At 36.6% G+C, this 21,403-nt stretch overlaps 1 protein-coding gene across 1 annotated transcript in view; it reads left to right on the forward strand.

Moving 5' to 3' along the window:
- cntn3a.2 (contactin 3a, tandem duplicate 2) overlaps nt 1-21,403 on the forward strand; it is a 75,393-nt gene that overhangs the window by 26,300 nt on the left and 27,690 nt on the right. Inside the window, exons 4-11 of the mRNA XM_042712849.1 lie at nt 4,044-4,219; nt 9,946-10,038; nt 10,592-10,795; nt 13,063-13,165; nt 13,677-13,861; nt 16,645-16,781; nt 16,990-17,119; nt 20,241-20,391. Of these exons, the coding sequence (XP_042568783.1) occupies nt 4,044-4,219; nt 9,946-10,038; nt 10,592-10,795; nt 13,063-13,165; nt 13,677-13,861; nt 16,645-16,781; nt 16,990-17,119; nt 20,241-20,391 (1,179 nt within the window). The remainder of the gene's footprint in view (nt 1-4,043; nt 4,220-9,945; nt 10,039-10,591; nt 10,796-13,062; nt 13,166-13,676; nt 13,862-16,644; nt 16,782-16,989; nt 17,120-20,240; nt 20,392-21,403) is intronic.

Genomic DNA, 21,403 nt, shown 5'->3' on the forward strand with positions numbered 1-21,403 from the left:
ATTCAAGGGCAGGGCGGCGGTCCCACTGAACTATTTCAGAGGCTCCTGGGGCATATGGCAGCTGCAGCGGCACTTACATCGCTATGGCTATTGCATATGAGACAGCTTCAGCACTGGCTTCATGGCCAAGTCCTGAGGTGGGCTCGGAAACACGGCACTCACCAGGTCCAAGTTACACCATCAGGTCGCCAAACCTTTACCCCGTGGTCAGATCTTACGTTTCTCCAGGCAGGAGTGCCCCTGGAACAGGTGTCCAGGCATGCCGTGGTTTACACGGATGCCTCCACCACCGGCTGGGGGGCCACTCAGCCGGGCTGCACTGGCACACAGCTGGCTGTGGGGCCTGCACAAGGATACATTTCCCCCAATGTGGATTCTCGCACATACACTGTGCAAGGTCAGGGAGGACGAGAAGTAGGTCTTGCTTGTGGCGACGTATTGGCCCACTCGGACCTGGCTCCCCGAACTATTGCTCCTCGTGACAGCCCCTCCCTGGTGGATTCCTCTGAGGAAGGATCTGCTGACTCAGAGATGGGGCAACCAGTGGCACCCGTATCCAGACTTCTGGGAAACTTCATGTCTGGTCCCAAGACGGGACGTGGAGGTTCTTGGTAACCTGTCCCAAGAGGTAGTGGACAAAATCACTTCGGGGAGCACCGTCTACGAGACACGCTTAAGCCTTAAAGTAGAACCTGTTCATCGAGTGGTGTTCATCTCATCAGGAAGACCCCCACAAATTCCATATCAGAATTCACCTCTAACCATTACCAAGCAAGGGCTGGAGCAAAGGCTGTCTCCCTCCACCCTTAAAGTCTATGTCTGAATTCACTGCTAACCATGACCACATGGAAGGGAAATCGGTAGGTAGGCAAGACCTGGTCATCATGTTCCTTAGAGGAGCCAGGAGGTTAAATCCTTCCCGGCCCCCCTCCATACCCTCTTGGGAACTGTCTCTAGTGCTTAAAACACTACAGCAGGGCCCATTTGAGCCTTTGCACTCAGTCAAGCTAAAGTTTCTTTCATTGAAATCTCTGCTCCTGCTTGCACTGGCCTCCATCAAGAGGGTAGAGGACCTGCAAGCATTTTTGGTCAACGATTTGTGCCTAGAGTTTGGGCCGGTTGACTCCCTGGTAATTCTGAGGCCCCGGCCCAGCTACGTGCCCAAGGTTCCCACTACTCCCTTCAGGGATCAGGTGGTACGCCTGCAAGAGCTGCCTCCAGAGGAGGCAGACCTAGCCCTAGCTTTGCTCTGTCCCGTCCGAGCCCTGAGATGCTAGGTAGACCAGAAACAAAGCTTTAGGACCTTAGACCAGCTCTTTGTCTGTTACAGAGGCCCATTCAAGTTGCAAGCTCACTCAACTAGGAGTGTTGCATCCTCCTGGGCGCTGGCTCGGGGCGCCTCACTGACAGATATTTGTAGATCTGCGGGCTGGGCGACCCCCAACACGTTCCCTAGATTCTATAGCCTTCATGTAGAGCCGGTATCCTCCTGTGTTCTCATCTCAAACAGGTAGCAGCACTGAGAAGCCCCAGTTAGTGTCGGCTTGCTAAAACTACTCCAGAGTGTCCGTACCGTAGACCCTGTCGAGCTCCTCCATCCCCTTGGCAGCCAGACAAGGGGGATTGTTCAGCGCCAGGCCTTCACTCAATGAATCCTTGAGAACCGTTAGAAGGCTGAGTTCCATATGTGAGACCTAAGTGGATCCCATATGTGTAAAATCTATGGTATAGCCTCAGAGCCCGTGTTTCCCCGGCAGACTTCTGCCATTCCCAAGAAGGTTACAATCACCTCCAATTTTCCATATGCACCTAAACGGATGTTCATATGTGTATTTGCTCCTAAGACCTCCTTCAGGAAGGGTGGGGCTTCTGCAGCGTCCCTGTTCCAAGTGTAATGGGTACATTTTCCCAGTGTTATCCAATCTTACTGAGTGGGTAGTGCTACAGCAATGGTGAATGGAACTTCTTGTTGCGAGCCCCGGCCTACACCAAAAAGCACAGCACACTGCAAGTACAAGCAACTATAACGCTCAGCAACCAAATCCCAATTAGTAGAAAGGGAAAATCATTGGTCATCCGACAAGACGTCGAGAGTGACCGACTGAAAGGGAATGTCTCGGTTACGTTTGGTAACCCTCGTTCCCTGAAGGAGGGAATGGAGATGTCACATCCTGTCGCCACGGCTGCTGTACCACCGCTGAGCGGCCGGATCACCGCTCGACTCCTCAGCAAAACTTGGTATGCATTGCACTTGCTGCCTTTTCATGCTCACGCTGTGATCAGCTGCAGCTGGATGCAGGAATTGTATGCCAATGTGCATTGGCTCATTTAGTTTACACTCAAAGTAGATTGGTCTTTTGAAGCGATATCCCAATTCGTCAGTCATCCGACGTGATGTCTTCATTCCCTCCTTCAGGGAACGAGGTTTACCACACTTTTACTGGAATAATTCTCTGTTTCTGTAGAGGAGCAATCTTTAATGGGAAACTATACAAATTAATCTCAATTCATTTTAAGGCCTGAAACACCAGTGAAATATATCTAATTATTTTTGGTACTTCAAATCTGTTTTTCAAAAAAAACTGCAGTGTCATCAGCAAACTGTATAATACATACAGAAATCCTATGTATTACACAGAGCAGAGGTTATGTTCAAATATAAATCAAAAACTTAAAGCATGAAAACACCAATAAGAATAATTTAAAGCTAAAGCATGTATGGATGCATGCAATGAATATTTAATATTACCTTTAAACTTTGACTATAGCCTAGACATGTTGCATATTAATTGTGCTATTTATGAACCTCAAAGCATATGTTTGTGTATTTTGTGTTACTCCATAATGATGTTCTATTTGGCATTTGTAGTGTAGGTACAGTATAGGGCCCAAACATAACCTCAAGCCCAAGGGCCCCCGCCCCCCAAGTCTTGCCCTGTATGGATGTATTTATATATTGCATTATCCCTTAATCAAGTTTATCTTAAAAGGATGTGATAATTTGATAACCAAGAAACGGCTAAAGACACATATCTTCCATCTACACTTGACCCAGTAACGCTAGAACTATCTCTCTATTTCTGTTCTATCTACTTGTTTTCATTTTATTACAAAAGACCATCTAACACTAGCTGTACTGTATCTATTTTCCCTTTTCTCTCTCAGAGTCTTGCTTTTTAGTGTGCTAGCATGAATAAATTTTTATTTTATTTTTTTAAATCCTCATGCTTAATCTTTATTCAGTAAATTGCAAGCTGGGAAAGTCATAGAGCATTTGAATGTTGTTGTGGACAATGGGGGGCCTTAACTCTATAAGTTTTTGTTTTTGTATTTACACCTCCATTCGCTTATTTGCATTCACTGCATGCTCATGCTAGTAAATTAGCACACAGCATCTGTTCCTGGGGTGTGCAGACACACAGATGAACTATGGGAGTTCAACCCAGCTGACGCCCTGTCAGAGTGAATGACTAGTGAGGCCTCAGGATCCTTAAATGATCTTGTGCCCTTTGAAAATCTGTCCACATTAGTGGGATGGCCTCTGAATTGCATGCTAGTGGTTAGGGCCTCAGGTGGGCTTGGGTCTTACTTCTTAACGATAGGTGTAGATGAGGCATGAGAAAGTGGAATTGATGATACTCTCCAGCGCTAATCATTGCACAATGAAAAGGACGGCAAAAGAGCTGCGAGAAATCTTTCAACAAAAAGTCAACATGAATTTCCATTTGCAAATGATTTTACCTGTACAATATGATGTATTTCCAAGTGAAACAGGACGTTCAATGAAATTTTTTTTAGCTTTTCTTCACAACATTTTCATAGGCCATCACACTGTTCAGGTTTTGAAATGTTTCTTTTCTTATTGAAATGAATCAGGAATGAAGTGTAATACCAATCTGAATATGCTTTGTAATGATTCATTGATATTCCACATGACATTTGTACATCCAAAACAAAATAAATTTCAAAGGTTATCAGGAAAAATCCCTCAAAATCAACATTGAGCTGTGTGCACTATCATCTGTCTGTTTGTGTGTCTGTAGGTGGTCTCTGAACGGTACATTGATTAATCTCAGTACCGATTCCCGTCGGCGGCTATCTGGAGGAAATTTGGTCATTAGGAGTCTAGACCGTGCCCAGGATGGAGGAATATACCAGTGCACTGCCTTCAACCCACAGGGAGCAATTCTTAGCAGAAGAGCGAGCCTCCAGTTTGCATGTGAGTCCTCGATTGTACGTTAGCCTGCTATAGTAGCACCTCATCTGCTTAATGCAGATTGACAGGTGTTAGAGTGGATACTGCCAATATTGGACTAGTTTAAAGAAGAGAGAAAATTAGTTATCAACACCTTAATGCAACTAATGCAAATATAGCTCCTACAATAATTCATTCATTCAGTTATTTTAAATTATAGTTGAACATAATGCAGCATTTTAGTATCAGCCCAAAGCCTTAAAGTTAGATTTTTTGCTTTTCATAGTAAAAAGTTTGGGCACCTCTGATATAGACACTGAAACATACATTGTTAAGATATTATATGCATACAGCATTAACAACTTTAGAAATTTACAAATATTTTTGGATTCAAAATATTGAGTTATTAATCGCTTGATTTAATTGCATTAAATTCCATAACATTTATTCAACACACACACACACACACACACACACACACACACATTATATATATATATATATATATATATATACAGTACAGGTCAAAAGTTTGGAAACATTACTATTTTTAATGTTTCTGAAAGAAGTCTCTTCTGCTCATCAAGCCTGCATTTATTCGATCAAAAATACAGAAAAAACAGTAATATTGTGAAATATTATTACAACTTAAAATAATATTTTTCTATTTAAATATACTTAAAAAATATATATATATATATATATATATATATATATTCCTGTGATGCAAAGCTGAATTTTCAGCATCATTACTCCAGCCTTCAGTGTCACATTCAGTCTATCACATGATCATTTAGAAATCATTCTAATATTCTGATTTATTATGAGTGTTGGAAACAGTTCTGCTGTCTAATATATTTGATGAATAAAAGGTTAAAAAGAACTACATTTATTCAAAAAAAAAAAATTCTAATAATATATATTCTAATAATATATTTTCTTTACTATCACTTTTTATCAATTTAACACATTTTTTTCTTGGTTAAACATTACTTACACTACCAGAATAAAAAATCTTTTTTGTATTTTTACAATAACAATGTAATTAACAGGCTATTCTTAAAACCACGTATGAATCTCATCAGTTTAGTGTTTTTTAAGCATTTTACATTTATTCCAGAATAATAACTCATGGCAGTAACAATTTAAACAATATATTTTAAACAATAATATATTTTATTTATAAACTGATGTTCGGCTTTTCTTTTTAATAATAAACTTATTTTTGGATCATCATTCATCAGAGCTCTGTAAACACTGGTGACAGACATGGAGATGTACATTTAATTTCAACGATTATTTCAACAACCATATGAAGTTTGAATTTTAACTGACAAATTGGTGATATATAACTGTGTAAGTTGTTTATTTACTTTTTATTTACTTTTTTTTTACTTTTTACTTATATTGTTCATTCACACTGATCCGCAAATGCGGAACGCACATGAACACAAGAGGCAGGATTTATTGCATGAACCAATCACAGTCGATTAAAACCAGTCATATCCAATCATATCGGCATTGCTTCCTCTCACGTGACTTTCCCCCATTCATTCTCAATTACCCCCCACCAAACTCACTGCATGCTTTAGGGGGTCTGTTAAAACTCAATGGGCTCAGGGGAGGCAAAAGAGAGGCAGACTCCCGCTGTAAATTTACCTGCTGGTGTCACTCTTGGACAGTTTTACTTTAGAGAAGTTAGTGATTTACACACTTTTTATGTCATATTTTGAAATATTTGCTTTGTTTTATTTTTGTACTTTGATTTAATTTTTTTCTCATCTATTTTTTTGAGGAGGCACTACCTCACTTGCCTCCTGGGAGGAAATGCCCCTGATGTAATATTATATTGAAACTAACATTATTGTCACTGTACATTTATCTGCCACTAAGGTTTTTATTTTTGTTTGTTTGTTTCTAAAGTGCATGTATAAATGATTTTACATTTTAGTACTTTTACTGTCCGAATATTCATATTGTATATGTCCATATATGTTTCAGCATATATCCAAAAATGTATGTTTAAATGTTATGAGTTTGTTTGGGATCAAACTGATTATACAGACTGTTAGAAATTTCCTGTGCATGCTATGAATGTTCTTCTGCATTATTTTAATGGTGTATCACTGTGTGCAAAAAGTGATTTCTGTGCTAATGACGTTACTGAATGCAGCCACAAAACTAATGATGTTTCCTGGCATCAGATAGCAAACCGCTAATAATCATTAATGAAAATATTCAACAATTACTTTTCAGTTCATTAATTAATCTGGTCTGTGTGCTGTTCATGGACAGCCTCTGCTAGTCACATCCTTTTACAGCAGTGAATAATGCATTTAAATGGATAAAACACATCTGAAAAATAGCAGAGGTCACAGTGTAAGCAGTGTGGGAAAATGCACAATACAAACCATCCAAAACATGAGGATGCGTCATGTTTAGTGTTACATTAAGTGCTTTAGACAAACTCTTTAAGCATATATTTTAATATGACTTGCTCTGCCAAGTGCTTTGACAGATGCGAGGGCTGTTTAATGTATTTTCAGACCAGTAAATAGCTTACATGTAATCTCCCATGTACCTATACAGTATCCTGCTATAGTTTACTTCAGTTTTCTAAACCTGGAAGTATAAAAAGGGTGTAAAAATAAAGTAGTTGTTTCTAAAAAAAAAAAAAAAAAATGTTTTGTATATTTGAACATAATAGAAGAAGCACATTTGCATAGTTTAACCTTTTAAATACTGAGCCACCTTTTACTTCACTTCTCTGCGGATGGCACCATTACGACAAGATGCTCCACACTTGCGTTTAGTTGATGTAATCAGCTAGAAAATGTTACTGATGATGGTGAGCAGGGGAGGTTCAAGAAGAATCTGTGCTATTATTGGGAGTCATCACAACTACAGACAACTCTATGCAAACTACAGACAGAGACAGAGACAGTCTTTATCTCACCCTCAAGTTGTTCAAAACCTGTATGAATTTCTTTCTTCACAAAAGAAGAATGTGGATGACCAGTTTTCAAATTATAAGACAGCGGAACACTTACTTAAAATTTAAACAACAACAACATATATATATTTTTTTTTTACATTGATGTAAGTCATTGGGGACTAGCAACTGTTTGGTTACACACATTCTTGAAAATATTATGTTCAACAGGAGAAGGAAAGTCCTACATGTTTGGAAAACCTTGAGGGTGACTAAATGAACAAATTTTCATTTTTGAGTGAACTAACCCTATAATTTGGTTGAGGTCTACTCTGTACTAAATAAGATAAATAAATATATATATATATATATATATATATATATATATATATATATATATATATATACATACATACATTCCTATACATACTCAATAATAGCTTATTTAGGCCCTGTTTACACTAGTGCGTTTTCTTTTTAAAACGGCTTTTAAAAATGAAACCGATCCTCGGCCACAAATTTTGTTTTCACTGCATTTCAGAAACGTTCTCCGTCCACACTACACAATCGAAAACGCATGTCACATGACCATTCATGCAGGTACAATAATAAGCATGATTCAAGATTCAAGATTCAAGATTTTTATTTGTCACATACACAATTATATAGAGCATATATAACCAGCAGTGAAATGTGAGTCAGGTCCGCTCCATGGACAGTGCAATTATTAAAGAATACAACACAGATGAAAATATACATAAATATAGCTATGAAAGAATGAAATAAAAGTAAACAATAAAAAACATAAGAATAAAATATAAAAAAAGATGTATAGTGTAGAATTAAATATATAGTGGAAAATAATGTGCATGAAAGTAAACTGCAGTCTTAAATATTAAGATACACAGGGATGTATAAGAGGCAATGTGCATATGTGCATTATACTGTAGTCTTAAATATTAAGATACATGGGAATGTACAAGAGGCAAATGTGCAAACAGGTTGACACTTTCAGTATGTCAATGTGAGGTAGTGAATGATGAATATCTTACTGATAAAGTGAATATTAAGTGGAGACATGAAGATGTTAAGAGGCTGGTTTAGAGTTTAGGAGCCTGATGGCCTGGGGGAAGAAACTCCCCATAAGTCTCTCGGTTTTTGCCATCAGGTTTTTGCCATCAGGCAGCCACGCCATCGTTTTCAAATGTCTCAGTTTTGGTCCGTTTACACTGAAACACAACTCCGGAGTTTTCAAACTAAAATGTGGTCTGCAGCGTTTTCGAAAGTCTTTGTTTCCGAGGGTCGAAAATGCTGGGGAAGTTTAAAGGACAGGCGTAACCGTAGCAAAAGTTTTGCATTTTAAAATGAAAACACATTATTATAAACGTAGCCTAAATGACACATTGAGTTGTAGTACAATCTTAGAACATTTACCTGCAACTGCAACTCTAAAGAATTTTTTTTTTTTTTTTTTTTTTTAAGGATGATTAATGTGTTATTCTGATGTATTGCCTCCTATAAAAAAAAAAAAAAAAAAAAAAAAAAAAAAAACTGTATGACATCAAAATAGCCAGAATTTTGCACGTAAGCTATAAATAGAACAGAGGTATGAGACTCATAACTGCAATAGTTAAGACAGGATAGCAGTATTCACTGACTCCTATTGAAATAACCACTTTTGGCTATTTCAGCTGCTCATTTGATTAGTGTCCAGTTAAAAATGCATTATGGTGACCCTTTTCATGGGGCCTTCTGCACGTGACTTTTTTGGTCGCTGCCACAACCAAATTTTGTGTCGCTTTGGTGACTTTGTGGATGTGAATGAATATGTGATTAATGTAGAGTTTGTTAGTGAGCATGGCCGGTTGACAAGACAAATACACTTTCTACATCTCTATATCCGTGACCTAAATGGTTTTGACACAGATACATATGTAATGTTGTGTCAGGAATATCTCAATTCTGTTTTGAATATCTCAAGTGGGGTCACCCCTTGGAGCTTGCATTTTATCCTTTGTATACTGATAATAACCCACCAGCCACATGTAGGAGACACCTACGAATGGGCCAGGCAGGGGAGTGACAAAATCTAGGAAAATCCAATGGCTCTGTTATGTTATGGGAGCCCTTGTGCTGTCATGGTTTGGGTTCAGTTTGGATCTTTAGAGGGACGCGTCACTGCAAGTCAAAAAAGCTGTTCAGGGTTGTTCACCTTTATCCAATCATGAACAATTTCTGTCTTGATGGGAACGACCTCTTCCAAGTTGACAGCGACCACAACAATAGGACATGAGAGGTCATTGAATTGTTGGATGAGTATGGTCACCATATCTCAACCCATTTTAACACCTATTTTGAACCGGTGGACCAAAATGGATTTTGGACCAATGTGATAGACAGCACTCTCCACCACCATCGCCAAAAAATCTGTATGTTAGAAGTCTAACACTGGTAATAAAGAAATGGCAAGAACATGTTACTTTGATTAGAGGAGTGAGTTCTTTTGACTTAATTATAATTGGCATAATTTTTTGTTTTACAGTATAAAAATGTATAGTATAGACTACATACAAATCACTACATTTGTTTTCTTGTGTGGAATTTGTTTATTTATTGCAATAAAATACAGAAATCTTTACATGTTAAGCTGGGATAAAATAAATAATCTCTAAGGTATTTTCATTTCATTCTCATGTCTAGCACTGCTGTATCTTCTGACTGTGTGTGTGTGTGTGTGTGTGTGTGTGTGTGTGTGCTTCAAAAACTTAAATCCATATAAAATTAAATATATCATTTCTTAAATAAGTTTCCTTTACAGACTTAAATTTAAAAACTCAAACGAGAAGTGCTGTCTCTGTGCGAGAAGGCCAGGGGGTAGTTTTACTTTGTGGCACACCATCATATGCAGGAGGTAAGGCTTTTATAGTGTTACTTTTTTTGGTTTATAGTCTACTTTGACATAAATACTTGTGTGAAATACAGATCTCTGACTTATCAGTGTGCACCATGGTATTTAATATCTGTTTTGAGCTTGCATGCTTTGTTTAAAGCAAAATCACTTTAAGAGACCATAGGATTCAAACACTTCTACACAATAAGGTGTTTTTTGCACCTTGTGGCCTCTAAAAATGTGTACAAATTTGAAGGACTTAATAGCTTTCAAGTGTGTGAGTTCATTTCATTTGATATTTGAGTCTACTCACCTATTGTTTGGCTTGACATTTTTCGTGGTGTTTTATAAAGATGTTTTTATCACAGCTTAGGCTTCTAATTTCCCTAAGATAATTTTGGATATACCTGGGTCAGATTTCAGTAGTGCTATTGGGAAAGAAATGTGTTATTGGTGCCCAAATGATTATACCAAAAAGAACAAAGAATTTCTCATTTAAGTTCCCAAGAATGTTTGGCTAGCCTAGTTCATTTATTTTGAATTATATATGTTCTGTGCCCCATCTCCTTTCCAGATCTCTCATTTGCATGGGTCTTTAACGAGTACCCTTACTTTGTTCAGCAAGACAATCGTCGCTTTGTCTCTCAGGAGACCGGTAACCTTTACATCGCCAAAGTCGAGCCCTCAGATGTGGGTAACTACACGTGCGTGGTGGTAAACCGCATCACTAAAGGCAAAGTCCTCAGCTCCCCGACCCCTCTGGTGCTACGAACCGATGGTAAATATCAAAAACTTTTCCAGTGGGCAATTTAGTAGACACAAGCTGAATCATAACACCAGCACTAAAGGCTTTGATTGGTCTGTTGATGCAGTTAAGCATCAGGTTTGTTTGAACTGTGTCAGAGCCCTTGTTGTAGGAGGTCCCACCAGCTCCATCTTCCACACCGTACATACAAAATTAAAAAAGTGCTTTAATCTATAGTGTATCAAGTAAAAGAATAAAATTAAAACTACATTAATACACAACTTTGCCCAAGTAATATTAGACATTAAAAACTTCAAGAGCTTAAAGTTAATTGTTAACATGTTCTTTCTGCAACATTAGAAAAATGCCATGTCTAGTTGGACTAACAGCAAAGTATATATGAATATTTTTTGGACCTGGGTTCAATTACCAAGACGGAATAAACAAAAAAATGCTGCTGTTCTTTTTGTTGTTGTTGTTTTGTTGTTGTTGTTGTTGTTTTGTTTTTGTTTTTTTAATAAATGAAATAGCAGGATCATTTGCAGTAGCAGGATTTTACATTTGTTCCATATTAGATTTAGATTAGATTGATTTGATTAACTTGACCTCTCACAACCCTCTGAGTACACCTTTACAATATCACCAACACACACAAACAAACACAAACACACACAATTCAAACATTGAATAAGCTGTATACATAAAGCCAGAAATTAACATTTACATTAAAGAACATTATGACTGACTTCAGTCTAATGCAAGTTTAAGCACTCTCAAAAAAAAAACAAAAAAAAACCTGACGTTATAATCAATGAAAAATAATTTGCGCAATACAACAATCCAGTCAGCGATTTGTTGTTTATTATATATGAAAGAATTTGCGCAAGTGCAGACAAAATACAATCCAATATGAGTAGATATACATGTAATGCTGCAATAGACACTTTTTATTTCATTTTCACTTTAATTCTGAAATAAACACATATAAATTCAATTCCACAATATACACTTTACATCCGAAATTTTCAACAAATCTTCGACATCCGAATAGGGTTCTATCTGCCATGACCTGGAATACATGTAATGCCGGGTTTTTATATCTGCCATTTTTGTGCAAAAATTTAGTTATTGTATATTTTGGGACTGATGTATGAAAGAGACTTGATCCCCAAAAACAATATCAAGTGATTTTTTTAAGTTGTGTATATTTTGGGACTGGTGTATGAAAGAGACTTGATCCCCATAACCCATATCACTATATGGAATGCAAAAACTTTGAAGTTTAATAACTTAAAACTGCTCAGAATACAGATAGAACCTTATAATTCCAAGGTGACTAATTTAATTTAATTGTGCAGGGGCATTTTTGCCCAATTTGTCCCCGTTAATTTCAAACCCGTGGCCAGGGGAAGTAGTCCAAACAAATGCAAATAGACTGTTTCGCAATCAAGTTCGGCCAGTTCACCCGAAATAAAATCATGAATGACTGGCATCACTGATTCATTCAACAGAAACACGGGACACAAATAATAACCGCTGAAATATTCAGGGAATGTTTCTCAGGTAATACAAATCGATAATCTAATGCACATTGCACCCAGCTGTAAACCTGCAGGCGCCACTGCATTCACATCTGATATGGTTTGTAAAGGATAACAACTAAACATTAAACAAAATATCAGTCAGTCAAGCATTTATGGGCTGGTAGTATTGTTTGATATGCTATTGGTGTTGGCACCTGGTTCTGATGAAATGTTTATGAAATGTATTGAATAATACAGATGTATAGTTGATATATCTCTGTCTTTGTAGAAATCAAATATAACACTAATTTATTTTGCTTAGAGATTGAAAGCAACAACGAAAACACTTTCTCTGGTGTTGACTTGACAGCATGTTAACCATGCAAACACTTCTTTTAACATAGTGTAAATTAGTTTTAGACAGTGTTTTTTAGAAGTCAGAGCTTCATAGACAACCCTGCTTACAATCCAAGAGATGCTTTCACAGTCCTAAATATACTTTGCCTTATATAAAGTAAACATAAACAATGGCTGGATAAAATATTTACCAACACTGTAAAACTGCAGCAAACACCACACCTCTACACGTTGTGTCAGACTCCAGATGATGGTATAAATTATTTTTTGCCTTTGTGTTAGCTGCCTGTTCTCAGGAATAAAAAAAAAGCTGTTCACCTACTAACACTCTTTCATATGTATTGTATAATGTATTTTCTACTATTATAGATCAGTGAATGAATTATGAATGGAAAAATAACACTTTTTCTTTCTTTATAGGCGTAATGGGTGAATATGAGCCGAAAATAGAGGTTCATTTCTCTGACATGGTTCCAGCCGCCAAGGGATCAGTTGTGACACTAGAGTGTTTTGCTTTGGGGAAGTAAGTGTCATTCCTCACCCTCTTGTAGTTACTGATGCCGATTCCTTCCTTAACGGCTATCCTGACTTTTAATAGTACTCTGTCACTGAGCATAATGTGTTTTTCAACTTGGCCCTTTTCCACCTCTTCTCGCCACCTTTTAAACATGCTTGTCAAAATCTGTTTGGGAAAAACCGTATAACAGTCTCTTTTTTTTCCCTTAAGGCAATTTTTCTGTCTCAATTGATTCCATTAGTGAATGAGCCATATACGTATTCCTTGCAAAAAGAAATGAGATGGTGTCTTATGAGGAAATGTAACTCATTTTGTATGTTAGAGCTGAGATATGAGGAGGAACGACAGTAATCTACAGTATAATGATACTATACAAAATTTTCATTCTTCATCTTTATCTTTTCTGTTTCTCTCTCTCTTTCACTCTGTTCTTTCCTTCTTTTTTCTCTTTATGTAGCTTTTCATTTTTCTGTTTTGATTTTGCAAGATTACTCACTGTAGTTTTTCATACATTCAGCCCAGTTCCAGAGATAACGTGGAGGAGAGCGAATGGAGTGCCGTTTCCCAGCAAGGTGAAGATGAAGAACTCAAACGTAGTTCTGGAGATTCCCAGTTTCCAGCAGGAGGACGCCGGAGGCTATGAATGTGTAGCAGAGAACAAGATGGGAAAGAACACGGTACAAGGACGACTGTCTTTCCATGGTATGATTATCTCATTCATAGTAATTTTATGTTGAGTATTTAGTGCACATGGCATGATTCATTTTTGCCATAAAAAATGACTAGGATTTTTCACAATTTCACAGCAATTTCTTGCAATGAAATACAATACCACTCCATTGTACTATAATCACGTAAATGGGTTCATCTTCCTTTGATATTGTACAAATATTACTGTAAAAATTGCTGTGAAAGTATGGCAATGAGTGGTCAGGAACATACTGTAAATAAACTGGAATAATTATGTCCACTGTGTTATTGTACTACAATAGATACACATGGCATGATTGTTTTATCCATTATACGATTTTATTTTGTGCACACATTGGCTGGCTATTAGTAGGATTTGCAGAAGCCCGTCGTCTTTGCCATATCGTTTTCTCTGTCATTGAAATTAATGCTTGCTAATAATTTAAAACGCACTCAATGGATATTATTGTTGTCATAACCATTCAAATTCTTGCCAGTGTTTTCCAAGAGGAACCCTGCCAGTTCGGTCATTTCACGATCGCAGTGAATAGCTTTCTGATTACTTTCTGCCCTGTCTGACTTTTTTTTTATAGTTTCTATAACCACATAGTGAAGACCGATATAAACGGAGTTCATATTATAGATTTGGCAGCGTGATCCTGCCGCATGCCAAGACTCAGCAGTGCTAAATGCTAATTTGAGACACTTTCGTTCATCCAGCAAGGTGTCAAATGCCAAAAAGTTACAGTTTTATAGAGCCAAATGATAGATAGATAGATAGATAGATAGATAGATAGATAGATAGATAGATAGATAGATAGATAGATAGATAGATAGATAGATAGATAGATAGATAGATAGATAGATAGATAGATAGATAGATAGATAGATAGATAGATGCTTTATAATGGATGCATTGATAGATGGATAACATTTATTTGCTTTAGGATAGATATTCAGGTACATTTATGTATCAGAGTTCTAACATTTTCTTTACTTTAAATACACATGCAAAAAGAACTCATTATTTCACCTCGGGTGTATTATTCATTATCATTATATTTTAGTTAATAACGCTACCCATTATTAACAATTCAGATGCTGTAATTAGGTCAGCTCTTATTATCTTGGCCATTATACTCTCCAGTTTTATTCATTATTTTACCTTAGTTTTATAAGATAAAGCTTCTGTTCCAAATCTTACACCAAAGTCTTGCCCAAAGCGATATTGGTTAAATATGGACAAATTGCAGGTCTATCTGGAATTTAAGCACTTGTGAGCCCATTTTTGGAGGCGAGACATGACTCAAAGGATTATTTGGCACTAGAAGCCAGCATGTGAGAATCATTACCTCCTTGGGTCTGTCGTTTTCCATTGACACAATAACAAGAAGAACATGCCTCAACCTAATGATGTGGAGATCACCAGCTACACACTGAATTACTGGCCATAGTGTGCTGAAAAATGACTGAATATCAAGATAAAAATACCAAATGTTTCCTAAGATAATTGATAGCAGAACAGCTACTCAATATCTCGTAGGTATGGCAACCTTTCACATGTGGTGTTATTGATTCAAATAAATGGATAAATATACAAAAAAGAAAAATACTTGCAAGGACCCCATTAGTGAAATACAATATAAACAAAACTGTAGTGCAAATCAGCACAGCGCAATTTCAAAGGTTTTCTTTCCACTCACATCTGTGTACACACCACTTCTAAGTTCCCAGATGAAATGCTGTTATTGTGAATGCGAGTTCGCTTGTTCTCAAGGTTACTGAGGAAGTTGGAGGTGCAGGTGCTACTCTGACCTTCTTCTGAAAAGACCCGGCCTCCTCAAACGATGCAAAAACATGAAAGCTTTTCTTCCCAGTGCTGTCAGAGAGCAAGCGTCCTTGTATAATACAGCATGCCGAACTCTTTGAAAAAGGCCAAAGCATGGAAAAGAAGAATTGATAACAGTTGCAAAGTTGGTCAGCTTATGTGTTTAATAGATGTTTGGGTTTAATTAATTCTTGGGAAACCAGAGCTGATCAGTTTTCTTGATGAGTCAATCAGTACGTGACTCCGATCGATCAGTTTAGTGCTTAGTTGCCACAAAACCTGCAAACGCCTTTAGCGGGAATGCTGATTGATGATTCATCTATAGGCATGCTTACACGGATCTTGTGTGATTTGTGGGAATCAACAACGCAGAACATGAGGAGAGTGTCACATTATAGAACCGACATTATAGAACCGTGTTTGACGGTTCAGTCATTAATCTAGACAGAATCAGTGATATTAATGGAAATCTGCGCCTTTTCAATCAGCAGGAAGACGGATAGATCAAGTACTTATTGACATTTTGTGCTTCCAGTGAATTGGATAAAAGAGTGTCCATGTTTCTGAACAATCATGTGTCACTGAAGACTGGAGCAGTGATGCTGAAAATTCATTCATTAAAATTACAGTTTAAATATATTCAAATAGAACACACGTATTTTAACCACTTATCATTCCTGTAAAATTTGCCTAAAACACGCAGTGTACCACAGGCATTACAGTAGTTTAATTGTAATAATATTTCACAATATTACTGTATTTATGGTCAATTAAATGCAGCCTTGGGAAGCATAAAACATGAAAAATACTGAGATGAGAAACTGTGGCTGAGGAAAAAATCTTTGAGACCATAGAAAGATCTCGACAAAGACCAGAGAAATGTCTTTGTCATTCAAAAACAAAAATAATGTATCAAAAATGACTGATAAATTCATTAATAAAAACAATTGGCTTTTTTTCTCTTCAGCAAAGCCTCAGTGGGTTCAGACGATGCGAGACAGCGCTTTGTCAGTTGAAGAGAGATTGTTTTGGGAGTGTAAGACCAGTGGAAAACCCAAGCCTTCATACAGCTGGCTGAAGAATGGAGAGCTACTGGCAGCTGAGGTAAAATTCAAGCAGCGCACGGAGTAATGGTGTACTGGTAAAAAGATCTGGATTGGCAGTGCAAAGATCACCTCAGCAGGGGAGCTATGTTAAATGTAGAAAACAAAGTTGTATTGATTATATAACGCCTAAATCTTAGTCGATGTAGTTTGAGTTGAATGCACAGCTATTTTTAAATTCTTTTCATTGCTGTTCATCTGTTTCACAGGACAGGATCCAGATAGAGAATGGAGCTCTGACAATCGGCTCCGTAAACCTTTCAGATGCTGGCATGTATCAGTGTGTTGCTGAGAACAAACACGGAATCATTTATTTCAGTGCCGAATTGGTGGTTTTAGGTAAGAGAATCTCTTTTACCTTTCTCATTTCCAATCATCTTGTGCCTTTGTTCACTAAGAAGTACCATCCCAGCAAACACAAAACATTTCTACAACATTTCATTACATTGCTTTTTGGTTGCAGTTTTGCATTTGCAACATTTAAAATCTTTCTAGAAACTAAAACCACAAATGAATGTATATATATATATATATATATATATATATATATATATATATATATATATATATATATATATATATATATATATATATATATATAAAAAAACAAATGTATTTCATTATATTAATTCCCTCAGGAGAAATTTGTCAATCAATCAATCAAGAGAGTAGATCAAACATACAACATTCATCGCTCATTACACAACAATAAATATTACACATTACCCTTAACCTTACCCTCACACAATTCATCACTTATTGTTCAATAATTTAATTGATAATGGAATCAGCGAAAATTTGTACCTATTTAACTTACAAGTTGGTTCCCTATATCTCCTGCCCGAGCGCAACAACTGCTACTCCTTATGGAGAATATGGTTTGGGTCACCAATAATTTTAAGGCTCTGCTTCTTTACAGACCTCTTAAAAATCTCCTGAAGAGAAGATTATAAATGTGATTTATTTTATTTTTTTCATACTGTTGTTTCAAAAATAAAAGAGTAAATGATTTAAATTATTGTATAAGCATTACATTACATTTATTATACATTATAAATTATAAAAATGTAAATAACGTCATGATAACACTTCGGTGTTGGTTACCTAATTAAAACTTGAGTAGATCGAGTAAATTAAGACTGGCAGATGTAATGCTATATGAATAGTGTTATTTTATTGTAGGTAAAGCAGTTGGAGAAATATTAAAAAAAAAATATTAAAATTTGGAAAAATATTGAATTAACAAAATATGTTTTTATTTTATTTTGTTACTGTATTTTATTTTATTTTACAATTCCCTAAAATAATTTATATATATATATATATATATATATATATATATATTATATATATATATATATATATATATATAGTTGTTTATCGTACTATATTGTACTATTGTTATTGAGACTGCTTGAATAGCATATATATATATATATATATAATATTGTTGTTTATCATACTATATTGTACTATTGTTATTGAGACTGCTTGAATAGCTGTATGAAAGCCACTCTTTTTTCTTTTTTTGCAGGAAAAATAAATGTAAACACTTTGCAAGCTTTTAACAAATAACATTGAGAACTGTGATAATAGAATTTAGGTGTCAGTTACCTATTTTAGACTAGAGTAGATAGAGTAAACTAAGACTAGAGCACCTTTTTACTAAAAAAAAAACTTTTTCAGTGTGCTAGAGATTTTTTTGTTGTTGTTGTTGTTTGTTTGTTTTTTTGTTTGTTTGTTGTTTTCAAGGTTTAGTTTAAACTGCAGTATGACTGATTATGAATATCAGAACACAGCTCACATGGGCTCACACACCAAGGAGCTGCCCTCTTTCCAACATTTCCCATCAGAACATTTAAAGTGGGGTGGAATGGCACTGTGACTTTCAGTAATATTAATCCACTATTGATTGGCTGGTGGGAGATGAGGAACTGTGGTCGCTCTGTTGACAACATGACAAAGCCACAACTGAGGGGTTCACTAGTGGAAAAACCTTCGAGTAGACAGTGACAAAGACCAGAGAAAGATCTTTGTCATCAGCTCATACAGAGATGGAGAGAGCGAGAGAGAGATGGTGGAAAGTGGGTAGAGGACATTAAGGACACCTCTGCTTTCTGACTACAGCCAATTCTTTCAGTGGTCTTCTGTAATGATGTTTGTGTAGGAGCCAGAAACTCTCCACGGGCTAATTAGGTAGCAGAGATGCTATTTAACAATGCTTTAGGCCACAGTGTGTTTGCTATGACAGTGCATAAGCAGCTTTCCGATTCGCAGCATTGATAAACGCTGCTTCTCGGCAGAGGAGATACATTAGACCCAATTAGTGCTAGTCTTTTAGCGTTGCATCATCGCTATCGGAAAATGTCTTTCATATAAGGGCTACTTTAAAAACTAGACAACGGACTGTGTAAAATCAGCGTGGATTGATGTTACACCTTATTATAACCCTGTGATTAACAGGTTTGGGGTTTTATACCATAATTTTTAAAGGGATAGGTCACTCAAAAAAAATAAGTTCTGGTTTTATTTTTTAGTGTTCAGGTTACTGTACATTTGTATGTTGTTTATTTGATTTCAGAAGTTTAGTGTCAGTAAGAATTTTTCATGTTTTTGAAAGAAGTCCCTTATACTTACCTAGGCTGCATATTTTTGATCAAACCAGTGTTATTTTAGTGTCACTGAGATACTATTATATTTTTTTGTTAACATTTTGAATTTGATTGTATTTTTATATTTTCTGCATTCATGTTAATTTTAGTTAAAGGTTTTGTAATTTTGTTGTTTTTGTCATTTTTATTAGTTTTAGTTGTTTTAAAATATGTCTATATAGATTATTATATTATTATATATGATTTTATTTGAGTTTTTATTTTTATTTTAGAACATTAAGGTAAATTAAATGAAATCGAGAAATGTTGCCTTGGAAACTAGCTGAAATATTTAAATTAATTTTATTTCAGTTAACATTTAGATAACTGGATGGATGGATGGATGGATAGATGGATGGAGAATTCCACTTCATAAAGACACATTAATGCAAATTAGGTTTAAGATTTTTTGTTTTGTTTCTTTTTTTTCCGGATGGTCCTAATAAAGACTTGGTAAGATTGTGGTAGTAGACTACATCCTGCACAATCACACGGCACAAAACCACCCACACAATGGGGAACTGCACCGTGCAAATTGTATTCATCACTAATTTTCTTACCTGATTTGCATTATTCCTTTAGTGAAGCGCTAAAACAACAGAGAGCATGCAAGTGAAGTCCCTCCAGAATTTGCCTTGAACTGTTCCTTTAAAAGAAAATGCTAAAGTGGTCCTACATCAGCAGTGCACACAAACACACACACACACACAATGCTGCTTTTGGCCCTGCTGTCCATTTACAGTAATGCACGCAAGGCATCCAAGACTGAGGCAGCAGTTTGACTCTCTTGGCCATGTGTTTTTCCATAGCCTCGCCCCCAGACTTTTCCAGAAGCCCTCTCAGAGCTCTGCTAAAAGCCAAGACGGGCAGCACAGTCACCATGGAGTGCAGGCCGCAGGCCTTTCCCACAGCCATCAGCATGTGGAGGAAAGGCAACGAACCGGTGCAGAGCACAGACAGGTACAGATACAATCTTTTTTTCTCTCTTTTCTTTGTAGTCTTGTCCTTAATTCCACTTATTCCTTCATTCTGACCATCTATTCGTTCAAGGCTTCACCCCAGCAGCCCTGCTATGTTCACACTATCTGTGCACAGCCTGCAACTGAACAGTTATCAAAAGGAAGCTGCATTGCCAATTGTGGTAGCTCACTGACCATAACACTCATGAATTATGAAGCAGGCCATTAGGCCGGGCCAGCAGGAGCTCGCTCTGCATTTTGGGTTGAGTCTGTCAAGTATGAAATGATTCCTGGTAGGAGGCCACTTGAGGAAGCACAGCAGATCGCAAGCTTGGCTCTTTTTATAATGAAGTTGGATTAAATAGTATGGGAAGAATCCTGTCAAGGGTGCAGATCTACTGTGGGAAAACAATAGATTTGCATTAAGCCACAGTTGTTTGTTTTGAGAGCATTCGGTGAGACGGCCCAAGTCCAATTTAACTGTAAGCGCATTGCCGGGGAATTGTGCATTACAACATTAACATTCCAGTACTGGGTTACCAGCATTTGCTGTCTGCTACTCTGGATAATACAGTATATTGTGAATAGCTGGTGATATATAAGGAGGCTCGGGGGCAAATTATATATTTTTTTTCCATAAATCAAACACTGCTGTACATCTATATGCCATCACAAATATTACCATTACATTTTTACAATGAGAAAGCCTTGAGAATAATTTTGAATTTAATACAGGATACAAGAATTTACCATTACAGGGATGGTTGTTACACTATAAAGATGCTAGAAAACTAGAGAAACATATTATCAAAATATTTTATACAAATAATATAATTGCCTTAGAATATTAACGTTACTAAGTAGTTTTGGATGTATATAATTCTATTTCCTTCAGATCTCAAGAAAAATATACACTACTGTTCAAAATTTAGGGGTCAGTAAGATTTTTTATAAAGAAATTAATTTTCTTGAGCAAGGATGCAATAAATTGATGAAAAGTGGCAGTAAAGTCT

Source organism: Cyprinus carpio, chromosome A23 (genome assembly GCF_018340385.1).
Source record: "Cyprinus carpio isolate SPL01 chromosome A23, ASM1834038v1, whole genome shotgun sequence".
In the NCBI taxonomy this organism is placed as follows: domain Eukaryota; kingdom Metazoa; phylum Chordata; class Actinopteri; order Cypriniformes; family Cyprinidae; genus Cyprinus; species Cyprinus carpio.